Genomic DNA, 17,116 nt, shown 5'->3' on the forward strand with positions numbered 1-17,116 from the left:
TCACCAGCAGTGCATCACAGACACTGATTCTCATCAAACAATGGAGAAAATGTCAGTGATTAGTGAAAAGAACAGTGACTCAGCCAACCTCCATCCTGATCAGGCACATCTTTATTTACATCATGATTTGAGATCTAAAGATGGAAATGATCACTTACATGCTTATGTAAATGATCATTTACATCCTTTAAATAAAGATGTAAATTAGATGTAAATAAAGGGCAATATGAATAAAGTCTATTATTATTATTACATCAAGGAGTTTGCTTCTTTATTCTGATATGAACTCAAATCTACACACACACACACACACACTACATACACACAGCTGGCATCAAGGGAAGAAATCAATAGAGAAATCCCAGCTTGACCAGTAAAAGGAAGGGAAAGCTGTTCAGAGCGTGTGCGGCATGATTACCGTCAGCATTCACTGACCATAATGCCAGCTGTGTGTATGTAGTGTGTGTGTGTGTGTGTGTAGATTTGAGTTCATATCAGAATAAAGAAGCAAACTCCTTGATGTAATAATAATAATAGACTTTATCCATATTGCCCTTTATTTACATCTAATTTACATCTTTATTTAAAGGATGTAAATGATCATTTACATCTTAATGATCATTTACATCCTTAATGATGTAAATAAAGATGTGCCTGATCAGGATGGAGGTTGGCTGAGTCACTGTTCTTTTTACTAATCACTGACATTTTCTCCATTGTTTGATGAGAATCAGTGTCTGTGATGCACTGCTGGTGAACTGCTGGTGGAAGCTCAGCAGTTCACATGTACTGCTGAGCTTCCACCACACTAATGGGACCGTTGTGCCACTCTGCCTCTTCCCAGGCCATGGTGGTGCTGAAGTACATCTTCCAGTTCGGTTTCTTTCCATGGAACAGTGTTTATGAGATGACCCTGAACGAAGACAAGCCCTTCTTCCCACCGCGCATCTTTGGCCTGGAGAAAACCGACAGCTACATCAAATATGACCTCCTGCAGCTGCTGGCTCTCTTCTTCCACAGATCGCTCCTCATGGTCAGTGAATGCTGACGGTAATCATGCCGCACACGCTCTGAACAGCTTTCCCTTCCTTTTACTGGTCAAGCTGGGATTTCTCTATTGATTTCTTCCCTTGATGCCAGCTGTGTGTTTTTCGGTCAGTGTTTGCTCGCAGCCTCTCAGTGAAAACCTGTTGCTGTGTGTCTTTAAATCTGTTCCTTTAATCTGTTTAATTTATTGTGACAAGAATAAATTCCCATTAATGAATAATTAATTCCCATTAATTGTAAAATTATGTAAATGATTTAGATCATTTATATGATCAAAATCATCAAAATTATCATTACATGATTTTATCTCAGTAAATGATGGATGACACAATAAATGCCCAGCCGTAATCTGACCCAGAATGAGGCTTTTCCTATATAAACTGAAATGTTCCATGTTCTCCTGTGCTATTGCAGTCCAAAAACATGCATTTTAGAATATTATAATTTGACCAGAGAAGTGTGTGTATAGAACATGTCTAGTGTATATATGCTTCCTGCCTGGTGATTGCAACCCTTCCCTGACCCTGAACAAAACAGGATATTGATATAGACGGATAAGCAGAGACCCAACAGAGTCAACATGCTAAGAGCAGTGGAGGCTGGGGTCGCTCACACCAGGAGCTGATCCAGGGTCAGCAAAGATGCACATACAGGATGAAAGATGGAAGCAGGAAAAGACAGAACCAAGTGGCTGGACTGGTGTCCAGAACCATCTGGACCTGGCGTGGGCAGGATGTCTCAGAGTCACATCGGTAGACTGCTGCAGTGACAGGACCAGGGTCGGGTTGGACCTCCAGAGCCAGACCAATCAGACATAATGATGACTGGTGAAGGCAGTAATGATAGATGAGTGAACAAGAGAAGCTCCAGAAATAAAAATGGCTGAAAGATGAAAGTGGAGAGGTTGTAGTGGAGCCAGAGGTCATGGGAGCACTGAGACAGTGACCTTCAGGGTGGGACAGTGGATCAGTCAGACCATAGAGGAGGAACCCATCAGCCATAGCAGATGCTAGACAGCTCAGAGCTTCAGGTGTTACCATGGGAATGCTTTATTGAGTTAGCTCTATATAGCTATCCAGATGTGTTATTATGTTAATAAAGTTCCTACCTGAGGAGACACGGTGTGGACTCAGCAGGATGCTGAGTGGTCTGCTGAAGTGGACCTGATGAAGAGTCAAGACCAAACCCTGACCACAAGCCCTATGAATATGACACTTCTGTTACATTAGGCAGTGTTTTTGTGTGTGTGCACAGCAATACGGTCTGTGGGATCACGAGGGCCCACTGGAGGAGCAGTGTGCGCCATCAGAAGATGGACATAACATCATAGCAAGAGAGGAAAACGGGAGCAGGAAGGAGGAAGCTCAAGACGCTAAAAGAAAAGACCAGGTAACACAACGCCAGCCCTGAAGAACCTGACCACTGGTCACCTTACATTTTTACATTTTATGAAGGCGTCAACCAACATGAGATAACGGCTTCACTGAATAAAAACTTTTGTTCTGATGACGTAGGACATTGAAGAAGCGGGTCCCAGCTCAGGCGCCGCCACCATTCAACCACCTGATGCAGCTGAGGCGCTGCCTGATGGGCCGGGGGGTGAGCATGAAACCAGGAACAACAACGTGGATGTTCTGGACGGGAGGGAGAGAGATAGTCAACCACTGACAGGGGACGTCCCAAAGAAGGACACCAAACGGTTGATGATGGACATCCTGAAAAGGGACAGCAAACGGTTGACAGGGGACGTCCCGAAGAGAGACGGCAGCGTCCGGTTCCGCAGAAAAATCAAAAAAGCAAAAAAACAGGACAGCAAAGGTTTGTATCATCCTGAGTTAGCTGCAGTGTTAACATTAACTGCAGACTTTGGGCCTGGTTCATCAAAACCATTTTATGGTCCAAGCTGCTTGAACAGACTACCAGAGGAACTGTCTCCTGTGCAACTTCAGAATGATTTACTGCTCACCCTGATACACACACACACACACACACACACACACACACACACAATGGGGTCGGCTCAAAGTCTGCTTCGATTAAACCAGGACCACACAGCCTTCCACAACCAAACTAGAATCTGATCTTTCTACTCAATATTTTGAGTATGAGATGACATGGAGAGTATGAACAAGACATGTTACTGGATTATTACTAGTATATTTTTTGCTGCAACCCTGTCACCTGTAATGGACCCCTGTCTTCCCCTCTATTCTTGCTTTTCCTTCATCATGAGGCTTCCAACTATCTACTGTGAGCTTAGATCGCCTAAGAGGTTGTGTCCTTGTATGACTTACAAAGATTATTGAGCTCTTTGTGTTCTCTTTTATAGCAGAGTCTCTGTCAGAGACTGCAGAGTCTGTGAAGGAACCAGGGAATAAAAAAACAAAAGACAAGAAGAGTGAGGCAATACTCAGATTAATCGCTGTGGGACACAAGATACAACAAGTCTTCATAACAGGGTAAGACATGCAATATAAAATCACTGTGGGAAAGTTTTACTGTAGTGGCCATCAGTTATTTAAAACCGATTCAGTAACTTCATGTTTTGCTCGGTTGAATCCATTTTAAGTGACAGTAAACATCAAACCTGTGTGTTTTTCTCTGCAGGTTCCAGAATGTGAAGCAGCCGGCTCAGAGTTTCTTTAGGAGTATAACCAAAGATAAATACCGGGCCTCCACAGATGTCTACGCCCTGATGTTCCTCACTGATGTCGTTGACTTTGTCATCATCATCTTTGGCTTCTGGGCCTTTGGGGTAAGAGACGACTGCTTCACCTAACCACACACACAGTCATCCAGGATGTTTACCTCTGCTGCTGCAGCACTCAGTGTTGGAATCAACACACAGAGCAACGTTGAAACTAAGACGTACTAATACTCACTGTCTACTGGAACCAGGCTGCCTCTTCTCACACCATTATAATAGTAATCTGAGGTTCTAGACCAGAGGTCTGCCACAATGGCTCTTAATAACTTTGGCTAAAGATGATTAAGAACCAACTAATGTTTTTTAAATACACATATAACAACAAATACAGGTTTTAGAAATTTTTCACTTTCTTCATGGAATAATTGCAATGAAGTTCCACAACAGAATGGCATAAAAAGCACAAATAGCATTTATTTAGAGCTGTTGCTCTTGTCATTATACTGGAAACACAAGGATGCTTATTTTTTTTCTTTACACGCTTCCACAAATATCAATATCCTATAGAAGAAAATGTACCAAACAAAAACAAGCTGTTTTAGCTGTTTAAATCTAAATAAGCCGCTGCTGGCCATGCCCTCTAACTCGAGGTTTACACCCAAATGTGAAAATGGCTGCAAACATGGACAATTACACAACCCTTCATCTTTGAAAAGCAGAAGTAGAGCCTCCTGCACAACCAATAAGAATGCAGCAAGTGGTTTCTGGATGGTAAGTTAACAAAACTGTTGTCTTTTCCAGCAACCATGCGTTGCTAAATGTCATTTGGGTTTTCTAAATGTCAGTAGAGTTTCAATCTGTCCATTAGTTTATTTTTGTATCAAAGGAACAACACCAGACAAGAACTTAAATGCAACCAAACTTGATTCGAGCACATTTAATCCTGCTGCTGCCATCTGACTCGTTTCAAGTGGAAGTTAAATGTAACCTGAGTTCATCCTGTGTCCTGTTCAGAAGCACAGCGCTGCAGCAGACATAGCATCCACCCTGTCGGAGGATCAGGTTCCCGAGGCCTTCCTGGTGATGCTGCTCATCCAGTTCAGCACCATGATCATCGACAGAGCTCTGTATCTGCGCAAGGCCGTTCTGGGGAAACTCATCTTTCAGGTTCATGTCATGCATTCCAAGCTGATTGGCTTCAGAAAGCTGCTTGTTGAGCCATCAGCTGACTGCTCTGAGAGCTCAACCCGTCACTTCCTGTCAGCTCTGCTCACCTGGTGCCGTTGTTTTCCTCCAGGTGATCCTGGTTCTGGGAATTCATCTGTGGATGTTCTTCATCCTGCCTGCTGTCACGGAAAGGTGACGTCCGATCACTTTGTGACATTCATAACCTGCTTCATACAAACGATTTGTGCAGACATGAAAGTAGAACTTGAACCAACAAACCTTAGTGAGTCCTGACTGGATCACATGACTGGTGTCCAGGATCCGGTTCTGCTGGCAGTGTCTGCGTTAGCTGTCACCACAAAACAGACGTTTGCTAAACTACTAGAACTTTGACCAGAAACTGTGAAGTCCAACAACCCCTGAACACATCACCTGACCTTCTAAATAAAAGAGCTGAACATATCATCTGTTTGTCCGTCTTGCTTTAGGATGTTCAATCAGAACTTTGTGGCCCAGCTCTGGTACTTTGTCAAGTGTATCTACTTCGGCCTGTCAGCCTATCAGATCCGTTGCGGTTACCCCACCCGTATCCTTGGCAACTTCCTCACCAAGAAATACAACCACCTCAACCTGTTTCTCTTCCAAGGGTAAGGAAATATCACAACCATAGCAATCGTAATCGTCTCTTCTGTATATGTGACTTTATAGGTTCATATTCTTGGATTCATTTCAGTGAATCCAGTGCTTGACTTTTGCAGGACAAAAGTCCTGTGATGGATAACCAGTCTGGGTTGGTTTTATATCTGTGTGTGTGTGTGTGCGTGCGTGTGTGTGTGTGTCTAGGTTTCGCCTCGTTCCATTCTTGGTGGAGCTGCGTGCGGTGATGGACTGGGTTTGGACTGACACCACCCTGTCCCTGTCAGACTGGATGTGTGTCGAGGACATTTATGCCAACATCTTCATCATAAAATGCAGCCGGGAAACAGAAAAGGTTCGCACCAGAAAAGTTTGATGTCTAAGACTTGTCAAATATGTCAAGGAAGTGCTTCACAAAAACATGCCCAATTATGCAAAAGAGAAAAGATGACTCAAACTCATTGTTAGAGCTCTAAACTGGTAATATTTTACGTTTTACAGTGTTTCATATTCTGAGGGGCAAATGAAAGCAATCACAACAGATTTAAAGCTGGATCGAATCAGACCTGCTGAAGCTGTTTGTCATTAATTGTTTCACCGTGTTTAATCCTGTAAATCCTGTGGAAAGTGACTTTAATTGATTATTTTTATATTTTCACAGAAAATGCTCACACCAACTCCATAGGTTCTGTTCTGTGTGGTCATAAAAATATTTCTATAATCTCAATCTTATTCTTTTCAGAAATACCCTCAACCTAAGGGCCAGAAAAAGAAGAAGATTGTGAAATACGGCATGGGCGGACTTATTATCTTCTTCTTAATCTGCATCATCTGGTTTCCTCTTCTCTTCATCTCATTGGTCAGATCGGTGGTGGGCGTAGTTAACCACCCAATTGATGTCACAGTCACTTTCAAACTAGGTGGTTATGAGGTAATCATGCACTTTCATGCAAACTGAAACAAAGTCACTATGTTCTGTACCATCAGTCCTGTTATGTTAAAAGAACAGACTAAATACAGCCTTAGTTCAGCTTCACCTCAAAACGTCATTTACAAAACTATACAAAATGAAATTAAATATTAAGGTTTATGCGTAAACAGGATGCTGTTGGTTGTCATAGGAATCATAAATGTATAGTTCTGTTGAGAAGTTTAGCTAGATTCATTATGGGCATAAATACATTTTTTAAAGGACCAACAACTGTTTTAAGCTTTCCATCATGTTATGATGTTGTTCCCTCATCAAAAACTTACTTGCAGTGTTGCTTTGATTATTTCATGCATGTTTGAGAAATCTTTTAATCTCCCGTGACAGCCATTCATTATACAAGCTGCTTCTCAGTGGAATGCTGGTAAAAACAGTTCTAAAGGGTTAATGGACGAGCCACGTTGTGATGACTTCCTGAAGGTGGAGTTTCAGAAAGAGCAGAAGCTTCTTAAAGGGACATAAGTCCAATTTCAAGGCGTTGGATCAAAAAAAAAAAAAAATTAAGTCATACAGCATTTTTATAACAACTGGAGGCTATAAAATAGCACTATGTAGCAGGAAAATACATAATACTGCCCCTTTAAAGAAATATAATCAAATTTGGTTTATCGTTACCTAGAAAAAATATTACTGTTATAACTATAAACTTATAGAATAGTGAAAAATTACATTTTAATATTTTTTTTACACGGTTGGTTCCATAAGAGGATTAATAAATTCAAAAGTATCATTAAAGGATGCTATTTTGTGTAGTTTATTGGTACAATGGTGAATCTAGCTGCTGTAGAAGAAGACTGAACAGGTGTCGATGTGTTAATGAGGCTTTGACTTTACGCAGTGAAGTAAAAATCAAAGCATTTTCTATTAAGACGTTCTCTAATGAATTTATGAATACTTTCGTTATTGTGGCAAATACTAAGATACCAACTTGCCTTCCTGTAGACTTCTTCAGTCCCTGTGGAGATAATGATTGAAAAAAATTAACAAACCTAAATTAAGCGACTTCCAAGCAGTGTATGTAAACTTGTTATCATAACATGTAGTGGCACCGTATGGCTCCATAAAGCAGCATGTTGTGTCCTGTGCTCCAGCCCCTGTTCACCATGAGCGTGCAGCAGCAGTCCATCCATCCCTTCACAGCTGCTAAGTACGACCAACTCACCAAGACGTTTGGAGACAATGCCGTAAGTACTGACTTCTCCCAGCTGCCGTTTTCAGTGTGTTGATGAAAAGTCCAAATATCATATAAAATCCAGTTTCATCATCACTGCTCCGTAGACTCGGTGAGAACTGATGATGCTCCCAGGTCTCTGAACTCTGTGTGTCCCTGCGTTTAGGTGGCCATGCAGTTCATCACTCTGTACAGCTATGAGGACATCGTGACGGCTGTGATCGAGGGCAGTTCAGGGTCCGTGTGGAGGATCAGCCCCCCCAGCAGGCAGGAGGTCATCAAGGAGCTCCTGAACAGCCATGTAGACATGACCCTTCGCCTGGCCTGGACCTTCCAGAGGTCAGACTTATTCCAGCTGTGCAGTGCATGTTGCTGTCTTTTGCACATTCCTAGCTCTTATTGAGAAGGATGTTTTTATGAGCTGCGTTTCCATTATCCATAGGATCGCACAAATTGAAACTACAAAAAAAATGTGTTTAAAGATGCAGCATGTGACTTCTAAAGAGAACATGTGTTTTACATATTTGTTAAAACTGTCACCATGTCATGACAGTTTGCTGAGACAGATAATATGTGAACAGATCATTGTCCTACACATTCCTGCTATTGCTATCTGAAGAAATGTACCACTCCCAAACCCAAACAGCCAATCAGAGTCAAGGGGCGGGGGCTTTAGCACTGTCAATCAGCCTCATGTTCTCGCTGTTCAACATGCTGATAGCAGAGAAGCAACTTACTGTTACAGAACAACTGTTTATCTGCAGTCATCTGTGGCCATGCTAACTCGTGTTAGCATTCACAACATGATCTGCTAACAGGAAGGAGCTGCAGAGAGATTGTGATTGACAGCACTAAGACCTGCCTCCCTGGCTCTGATTGGTTGCTTCTTTCTAGCACTGGCATCAGAGAGGAGGAAGCAGAGGAGCTGGATTTTTTATTTATTTTTTCTTCATAGATTATCTGTCTCATAACATAATGTCACGACATAGTGACAATGTGCGGCTGTTTCCACCAGAGCTCTCATACCTTCACACAGTTCAGAAAAAGTTGTGTGTCATTCCAAAGTTTTGAATCCACAGCTCTTCTGCAAAATCACCGACTACAATTTCCCCAAAACACCGCGTACATAATCACTTCCAAGTATAAGCTGCTTGTCGCTCCAATGACTGAATAAGACACCACCTTCTCCTCTGATTGGCTGATAAGCACTAGAGCTACAGCTGAGTTATGAATACATCTCATTTAACTGTTCAGATCCATCGCTGCCATGATTTTTAATGACTTATCATGTGAACAAATTTATTCATATGTGATTTTAATTTTATTTCCTATTTAATGGAAACACCACAATCTTGAAATTGTATTGTAGCAGAATATAGACAAATATTTGCACACATTTGTAATGGAAATGCAGCTACAGTTCACACACACACACACAAGCTCCCGCTTGTGTGTGTGTGTAAATGTGTGTGTTCCCTACAGGGATCTGGGGAAAGGTGGGACCGTTGAACACACGTTTGGTAAACATTCGATAGACCTGGAGCCTGGGAACCCGGTCAGAGAAGAGCTGGCCTATCTACTGATCGGCAACCGGACTGAGCCTGTGTGAGTTCAGCAACGTTTGAAACCCTCCAGCTGTGATCAAAGATTCAGTCCTAACAGATCACTGACTCCCCTTTCCCTCCACAGGCTCGTTCCTCATATGTTCCCTAACTACATGCGAGCCCCCAATGGAGCTGAGGCCAAACCAGTCAGTCAGCTGTACAAAGGTCAGAGTTCAATCAGTTACTTCCCTGTTCAACCTTCTCAACACCACCTGAAAGTTTTCACTTTGTGTCAAGTTAGAACCTCAAATGCTTGTTGGGATGTTGTGGTATAGTCAAAGCAGCATGTAATATGATGTGGAAGGGAAATCATACTTGAAGTAAAATCTGAAAAGTGCAGCAGGCACTTAAATTAAAGTCCTGTCAGTTAAAAGAGTTTTGTTCTGAGTCTGTTTCTGACCTCGGAGGTCAACAGTAGAGAATAAGCAGCTTCACCTTCCAGCAAGACGACAACCCAAAGGTTTCAGTCAAAGCAGATTGTTATTAGAATGGTCCAGTCAAAGACCAGACCCGGATTCATTCCAAATCTGTGGCTGCACTAGAAAGAGGAAGTTCACAGAAGCAGCATAAGTTGGTTCCAAACAGTTTTGAGTCTGAAAACAAGAACATCAAATTTTCAGGCAGAAGTTTTTAAAAGCCATATATCATTTGAACCTGCTCTGATAAAATGTTGTTCCGTTTTTCACATGGAATCCTAAAAAATAAATGCATAGAAATGTGTGTTTGAAATATAATGAGATATGTAAAGTCCATTGGGTGTGAATACCTTATTTTCCCTGTCAGTGTGTGTTTAACTGACACGTGTTGGTGTTACAGACGATGAAGCTGATTACCAGAACATCACCCTGTCCCTGAAGAGCGACAGGTCTGTGAACGGCTCGGGGGGGCAGGAGTGGTGGGACATCGCTGTGGCGCCCTGCCGGCCGCCATGCAACGTCCTCCCCATGGTCATATTCAACGACAAAGTCAGCCCACCAAGCCTAGGCTTCCTGGCTGGATACGGGTAGGAGACACGTCGCTCACCACACTGACACAGGGTTGCTACGGTAACACTATATAGTATTCATACTTCTCTTCAAAACGTAATCTCTGAAAACATCTCCACTCTCAGCGCTGCAGCACAGGAGGAACCCTGAAACTGTTTTACTGTTGTTGACGAGGCAAAGTAGCAAAGCACCATCTCACATCAGAAGTTACACTGAACTGCTGTGAATAAATTAAAATATGAATAATGACAAATACAAAAGCATCAAAGACATGAGAAATGATCACATGTTCTTCTTGTTGCATCTTATTTTAATCAAATGTTGCCCATAATAAAAACATTTTTGGAACTCGTTAACTCTGTAAATTACTTTTTAACAATAATTATTTATTAAAAATTTTAATCACTTGACAGCCATAAATGACAGGACTTGGTGTGTCACCATGTAAGCTTCAGTTGAACGAAGGCAAAAAAAAAAAAAGCAACTGTATCTGGAGTAAAACAAACTTTTTCATTTTATTTAGTTTCGGGATTGGTCAGATTGAAGCTGATCTGTTTCTGTCTCTCTGATTGGATGGTCTTTCCTAACCCGTTCTCCTCCTCGTCCTCCCAGGATAATGGGTCTGTATGTGTCGGTGGTCCTGGTCATTGGAAAGTTTGTGCGTGGTTTCTTCAGTGAGATCTCCCACTCCATCATGTTTGAGGAGCTGCCCTGTGTGGACCGCATCCTGAAGCTCTGTACCGACATCTTCCTGGTGAGTTCAGGCCAAATGCATTCACTCCGAGCCGCAAGGTGGACTCAACCCACAGCTGTTTGTTTCTCACCGTCTGGCCTGAAGCCAGACTAAACCTGACCTGCTTTAGCTCAGGAATGCCCAGAAATAACTCCATTTGCTAAATGATACAATAATGAGAATTTTGTTACTGTTCTTTTTCAAATTCAGACAATGATTCACAGCCTCCTTAAAAACCAGTATAACTTTACATGGTTAATTTATTATTTTAATCATCCAAGTCCAAGACTTTGAGGATGGAAGGCCTCTTGACCATCACCTTAATCCTTAGTTCCCTCTGCAGACGGTCAGATTCAAGTCCTGACTCTTGCAGAGCATTTTGGTCAAACTAAAGGATCAGTTCCAGTGTAAACCTATCAGAGGAGAGGGAAAAAGCTTGTGCTGCACTGTATGTAAACTTCTGACCTTAAAGAAACCCAAACCTAACCTCATTAATCTAAAGCAGGACAGGTGTAGCATCTGTCAGTCGACTCCAACATACCTGCATTGCTTCTTGACCTTACTGCTACCTTTGACCCCGTCGACCAGTTTTTCCTTCCATCTCGTCTTCACAACTTTGTTGACATACGTGGTTCAGCTTTGAAATGGTTTAAGTCCCACCAGTCTGATGCTTAATGGCTTTTCTTCATCTACATCCTCTCTGGGCACCTCAAGGCTCCATATTGGGCCCTTTACTTCTTTCATTGTATATTTTTCGGTCGGGCTCAATTGTGAGACGCCACATTGCAATACAGACGACCTACACATTTACTTACCAGTGGGGCCAGGATGCAGTAATCCACTGCTTTCGCTCCTTAACTGAATCTCTGCAGTCAAACAAACAGTGGTTAATTCAGAAGCTTTCTGCTTCTTAATGACCAATTTGGAGAGAAAGCTGCAACCGGCCTGGGAAGTTTGACAATGTGAAAAACCTCGGGGTCACCTTTGACAGACAGGGCTTTGCAATTCAACAAACAAATTGCATCTTGTCCGATCTGCATGATGTCATTTACATCTTCGAAAGAAGGTTAAGACTTTCTTAAATCATTGTGACTGTGAGAATATTGTTCAAACTTTTCTCAGTTCTAGAAATGATTACTGCAACTCTTTTTTTATGTCGGTGTAGCCCAATCATCTTTGAACCGCCTCCAACTCATGCAGAATGCAGCAGCTCGTCTTTTTATCAACACTTTTAGATGGAACCACGTTACTGTGTTATCCTCTCTGCATTGGCTTCACGTCCATTTTAAAAGACATTTTAATCTTTATTTATTTTTCAAGCCCTAAATGGCCTTTCTCCTCTTTATTTATCAGAGTTGCTTTGAGATCAGTTCCTACTTAGTGTTCCATGTACTAACCGCAAACACTGGTTCTACTACGGAGGTGATTTCTCCATAGTAGCACCTCGACTGTAGAATCAGGTGCCTTCAGATCAAACTCAGCCCTTTTAAGTCAAAGCTTAAGACTTTTTATCTTGACAGGCTTTTCCTACTTGAATGTGTGTAGGAACACTTCTGGTTTTATTTTGCTTGTTCTGTGTTGCTTTGCTCCGTTTCATTTCTTGTATTTATCTGTTGCTGTGTCTTTTATGTTCTGTTTGACTCTAACTTTGGTCTTTTACACTGTGGCTGTAGTGCTCTATAAATATATAGTTGGTTGGTTTAATGTCATGTTTTTCCACAATGGCTCACTTCATGGGATACGGAAGTGTCCTGGAACATTGTTGGTCCAAATAACCGATGTTTCTGTGTTTTGAAGGTTCGGGAAACCGGGGAACTGGAGCTGGAAGAGGAGCTTTACTCTAAGCTGATCTTCCTCTACCGCTCTCCAGAGACGATGATCAAATGGACTCGGGACATCCACCTAAGAGAGCAGGACTGACGCCGACTGTGAACCTGACGTGAAGCACAGTGAGGAGGCGCCTGGTGGACAACTGATGGCGGGCGCCTCAGAGACGCTGCTGTGTAGGCAGAGTAATGTGCAATGTGAACCATCTCCTCATGCTGGACTCTTTGTGTTTCTGCTGCTCCCTGAGCATCCGGATCAACCTGAGCACACACACACTGTAGGAGTCGGGCTGCGGCCCCTCTGGAAGTCCTTGAGGGGATCCTGGGGGTCGGGAAGCAGCTGGGTGTCTGTCTCATCTCTGCAGAGCAACCGGAGCTTTGACCCGGGCTGGGTTTGTGTGGGTTGGGCGGCCAGAGGAACCCAGCAAGCGTACAACTTCCTGCTGGTCCAACCAGCTGCAGGCCTCGTGTGTTCACCTTCTCTATCCTGGATCGGGTTGGAAGTCATTAGAAAACAGTTTTTTAAAGTCACGGTGATTGGTTGTCACAGCAAACAAGACAATATGCTCACTTTTTATTGAAAGAAGAAAAAGAAAGGTAAAGGTAATTTCATTTATAAAGCACATTTTCAGCAACAAGGCAATACAAAGTGATTAGATTTTTTTAAAAGATGAAAATATGAGGTCCCAGTAAAGTTTCTGCAGCAGAACCACCCTGTCTGTTTGTTACAGATGCGTGTAAATACTCTTGGTCATATTTAACTTCTCTCTGTGGTGTCACACAAACAGAACATTTCACACATTTTGCTCTTTTTCATCTCAAACTCTAATCAGGAAATCTGGACCAGCTCTCTGTTTTAAAAGAGGAGTATGGAATCCTTGAAATGAGGTTCTATTGAAGGCTCAGAAGCAAACACCATCCTACCTAACACAACTGGTTTTTAGTTCACACAGGCCTTTGAGTGGTCATTATAACTGGAAACATTAATAAATCATTAATAAATCCAGATTAGTTTGTCTCAGAAGCTGAAGGCCCAAAGTAGATTTCTGTTGTCTTTTAAAGGGGCAGTATCATGCATTTTATAGCATAATCAATATGTTACTTTCAGTTGTTATAAGCTTATATTTATATATGAAACATAATTTAAAATAAACTGACGACTTTGCAATTTAACTTAAAATTACTTGAAATTGAACCCGTCTCTTTAAGAAGCTCCTGCCCTTTCTGAATCTCCGCTTTCAGAAAGTTGACACAGCAACATTTTAGCCTTTAACATCTTTCTTAGAAGTGTTTGCACTAAGCAGAAGCGCAGCTCCACCAGGTGGTTATGGCTGCTGCCACCTGTCTGTAGGAGCTGAGTAGAAAAGGTGGAGATCTGTGAGAGCAAGCGTTTAGGCACCTCCTTATTGATCACCACAGGATTCCCCAAACATGAATGAAAAAATCTTAGCAACACTCCGTGCATGTTTTTGATGAGGGAATAACATTTTAACATGATGTAATGCTAAAAAATTCAGTTTTACTCCAGGCTGCTCCTTTAACTTATAAAGAAATGTTGTACTTATAAAGAGATCAGTTTCTCTCAGAGACTGAAGGCCCAAAGCAGACTTTAAAGATCTCCAGTCTCAGTTTATGTGGCCTTTGCTTTATTCACCTTTGACCTGATGCCATGCTTACATTAGAAGTTATTTATACAGCAGCTGCTGGTTACTGACATGGGAAATGAAGGTAGGAGGCAGCGCGCCAACGTCCCCTTCCTGGAAACAGAACAGCTGCTGCAAAACTAAAGCAGTGGGTTTTATTTCAACCCTGCTAATAGTTTTGCTGTTTAAACCATCTTTCTGTCGTTTCCACACAGTTCCACTGAGTGTTACACTTTCCATTCTCTATATAACACAGGAATGTCGTTGGTGTGCTGCTTTGTGAAAACGGTTAGAAGTCTGCTTTGGGTCTGGAACCTTGGACTACTTCAGCCTCTGGTACCAACGGAGCTGGTTCTTCACTAAAACATTTTCTACTGCTTTTAACAGAACCTCAAATCAAAAATCCCAAACTGTCCTGTTGCCTTAGAGATGGAGTGTCTGTCATAGAGATAGAGGAGTATTGGATTATGGTGGTAGTGGAAAGCTGGACGTTGTTTCTAATTGGCCTCTCTAGTCAAACTGACTGACCAAATCTCTGAGTCCACCACAGTTCCCAGTTCAATCCCATAGTCAATAGACTATGGGATTGACTGGTCCACTGCCAGAGTGGACCAGTCACCAGGCAGCTTTATCTGCTTCTTCACTCAGTCTGAAACGATGGAGAGTTTCAAAAAATATTGGAAGGTAGAAATCCCTCAATTCTGCCTAACCTATAAACCATAAAAACCCAAAGGAAGATCTGGTGAGTCTACAGACCGGACAGCTGTAGCAAAGACCTTCAGACACGTCTCTGCAGTCTGTCACAAAGACATCATCTCTTCTCACTTTCTCAGTTTGAACCTATAAAAACAAATTGTATATGACACAGTTTGAAAAACAAAACAGGATTTTGGCACCAGGAAATTGATTCCCAAAGAGCAGAACATTGGCACATTTTAAAAATGGAGGATTCTCTTTCCCATTTCTTTAACCATGAAAAAAAAAACACTATCAAATACCAGCAGCAGATCTTTATGTTGCAAATCAATCAATCAATCCAAAGACCATTGGACCACCAGAATGTTTCCCGGCTCCCCCCAAACCATGAACTCGGTACCAGCCGACTACTGAACAGCAGAACGACCTGTTGTGGTTTTTCTGTCAGGTCTGTGGCTGATGGAGGGATTTCCTGTGTGCTGTGATCCACAATCAGAGCTAAACCTCAACAGCTTAGCCTCGTCTTTTCTGAGTTTAGACCCTAGAACAGAGATCAACTGATCGAACCAATGACCTGCTGTAAGGTCAGTGATCGGCTCATAGGCTGGTCACAAGGGGTCAGGTAGTGTGTGTGTGGAGGCAGAATATATAAAACACTATGTTAACACTACTGTAATGAGCTGAGACCTCCTGGTGGAGGTTGGTGCTCCACCACCAGACCAACCAGGGGAGTCCTGTGGGATCCTGAGGGATCCAGCAGGCTCAGCAGGCCTTCTGTGTGCTCCAAGTAGGAAGTCAGTCAGGGAAATATCCAACTGGAAGCGCTCAACTGTTTCCCTGGTTACGATCTACCAAGACCAAGATGTCAGCACATCATCCTAGCAGTGAACCATAAACAGCCCACTTCAACCTTCTGACTGAGCAGAGCTGCGAATTTAAATGGGAAACAGACATTTATTTATTTTATTTTACAGTTTAGAAATGATGATGCTTCCCTCACTGGTTTTACTTTTCTTTTTTCTCCCAGTTTAGCCAGATAAACACCAACAGGTGATGAAATGATGCTGACCTCCTGCTGGGAGGCAGTCATCCAGCTTCCTGCCCTCCTCTGCTTTCTCCCCTCTGTAAAAAATGTAGCAACATGAGAAACTTCAGATAAACTGTAGAGCTGAAACACTGCAGTGAACATTCATTGAACTGTTGGAAGGGTTGGATGATGGGTTGCACTTTGAATTTTCTTTCATTTCCAGTGAAAAATAAGTATCCATTGTGATTGTATATAATACATGTTATCATGTTCTGTTATGATAATTTGATGATTCAATAAAAAGCAGTGCGATATATTTGCTGGATCATGTGAGATCTGTTAAAAATGATCATGCTTTTATAAACTTAAAAAAATTAAAAAAATAAAAACAAGTGGGATTTCTGTTATCAAGGAAAATGTCTGATTTCTTTCTGATATCCTGAATCTGAACACAACATAGCACAGTACAAAAGCACACAATCCTACCATGTTATTTTACTTTAGTTTCTAGTGCAAAATATCTTGAAATAAGACTAACTTACAAGTAGCTTTTAAGTGAGATAGAGGAGCTAGTTTTAAGCCAGTAATTCCTTAATATTATGAAAAAGTATTTGGTGGATTATTTCACTACCATGGGGAAAAATATCTTGTTGCAAGTGAAATAATTTTCCAATGGAATAGTTACTTCTTTAAAAATCAATATCAAACGATTATTGATTTCCGACTGGCTGCACAGTGGCACAGTTGGTAGAGTTGTTGTTGCCTTGGGTTCAAATCCCAGCCCCAGGGTCTTTCTGCATGTTCTCTCTGTGCATGTGTGGGTTCTCTGCAGGTTCTCCGGCTTCCACCCACAGTCCAAAAACATGACTGTCAGGTTAATTGGCCTCTCTAAATTCTCCTTAGGTGTGTGTGTATGCTTGTTTGTCCTGTCTGACTCTGTTGCCC

General features: G+C 42.0%; 1 protein-coding gene across 1 annotated transcript in view; it reads left to right on the forward strand.

Annotated features, from left to right (window-relative positions):
- The window catches only part of piezo1 (piezo type mechanosensitive ion channel component 1 (Er blood group)), a 72,214-nt gene extending 58,764 nt beyond the window's left edge, over positions 1–13,450 (forward strand). Inside the window, exons 36-53 of the mRNA XM_016662600.1 lie at positions 8–51; positions 798–1,033; positions 2,302–2,436; positions 2,562–2,865; positions 3,377–3,506; positions 3,655–3,802; positions 4,709–4,861; positions 4,992–5,053; positions 5,350–5,508; positions 5,705–5,852; positions 6,240–6,428; positions 7,577–7,669; positions 7,823–7,995; positions 9,139–9,261; positions 9,346–9,425; positions 10,077–10,263; positions 10,859–11,000; positions 12,777–13,450. Of these exons, the coding sequence (XP_016518086.1) occupies positions 8–51; positions 798–1,033; positions 2,302–2,436; positions 2,562–2,865; positions 3,377–3,506; positions 3,655–3,802; positions 4,709–4,861; positions 4,992–5,053; positions 5,350–5,508; positions 5,705–5,852; positions 6,240–6,428; positions 7,577–7,669; positions 7,823–7,995; positions 9,139–9,261; positions 9,346–9,425; positions 10,077–10,263; positions 10,859–11,000; positions 12,777–12,899 (2,629 nt within the window). The 3' untranslated portion in view covers positions 12,900–13,450. The remainder of the gene's footprint in view (positions 1–7; positions 52–797; positions 1,034–2,301; positions 2,437–2,561; positions 2,866–3,376; positions 3,507–3,654; positions 3,803–4,708; positions 4,862–4,991; positions 5,054–5,349; positions 5,509–5,704; positions 5,853–6,239; positions 6,429–7,576; positions 7,670–7,822; positions 7,996–9,138; positions 9,262–9,345; positions 9,426–10,076; positions 10,264–10,858; positions 11,001–12,776) is intronic.
- The last annotated feature ends 3,666 nt before the right edge of the window (positions 13,451–17,116 follow it).

Source organism: Poecilia formosa, unplaced genomic scaffold (assembly GCF_000485575.1).
Source record: "Poecilia formosa unplaced genomic scaffold, Poecilia_formosa-5.1.2 Scaffold380, whole genome shotgun sequence".
NCBI lineage: Eukaryota > Metazoa > Chordata > Actinopteri > Cyprinodontiformes > Poeciliidae > Poecilia > Poecilia formosa.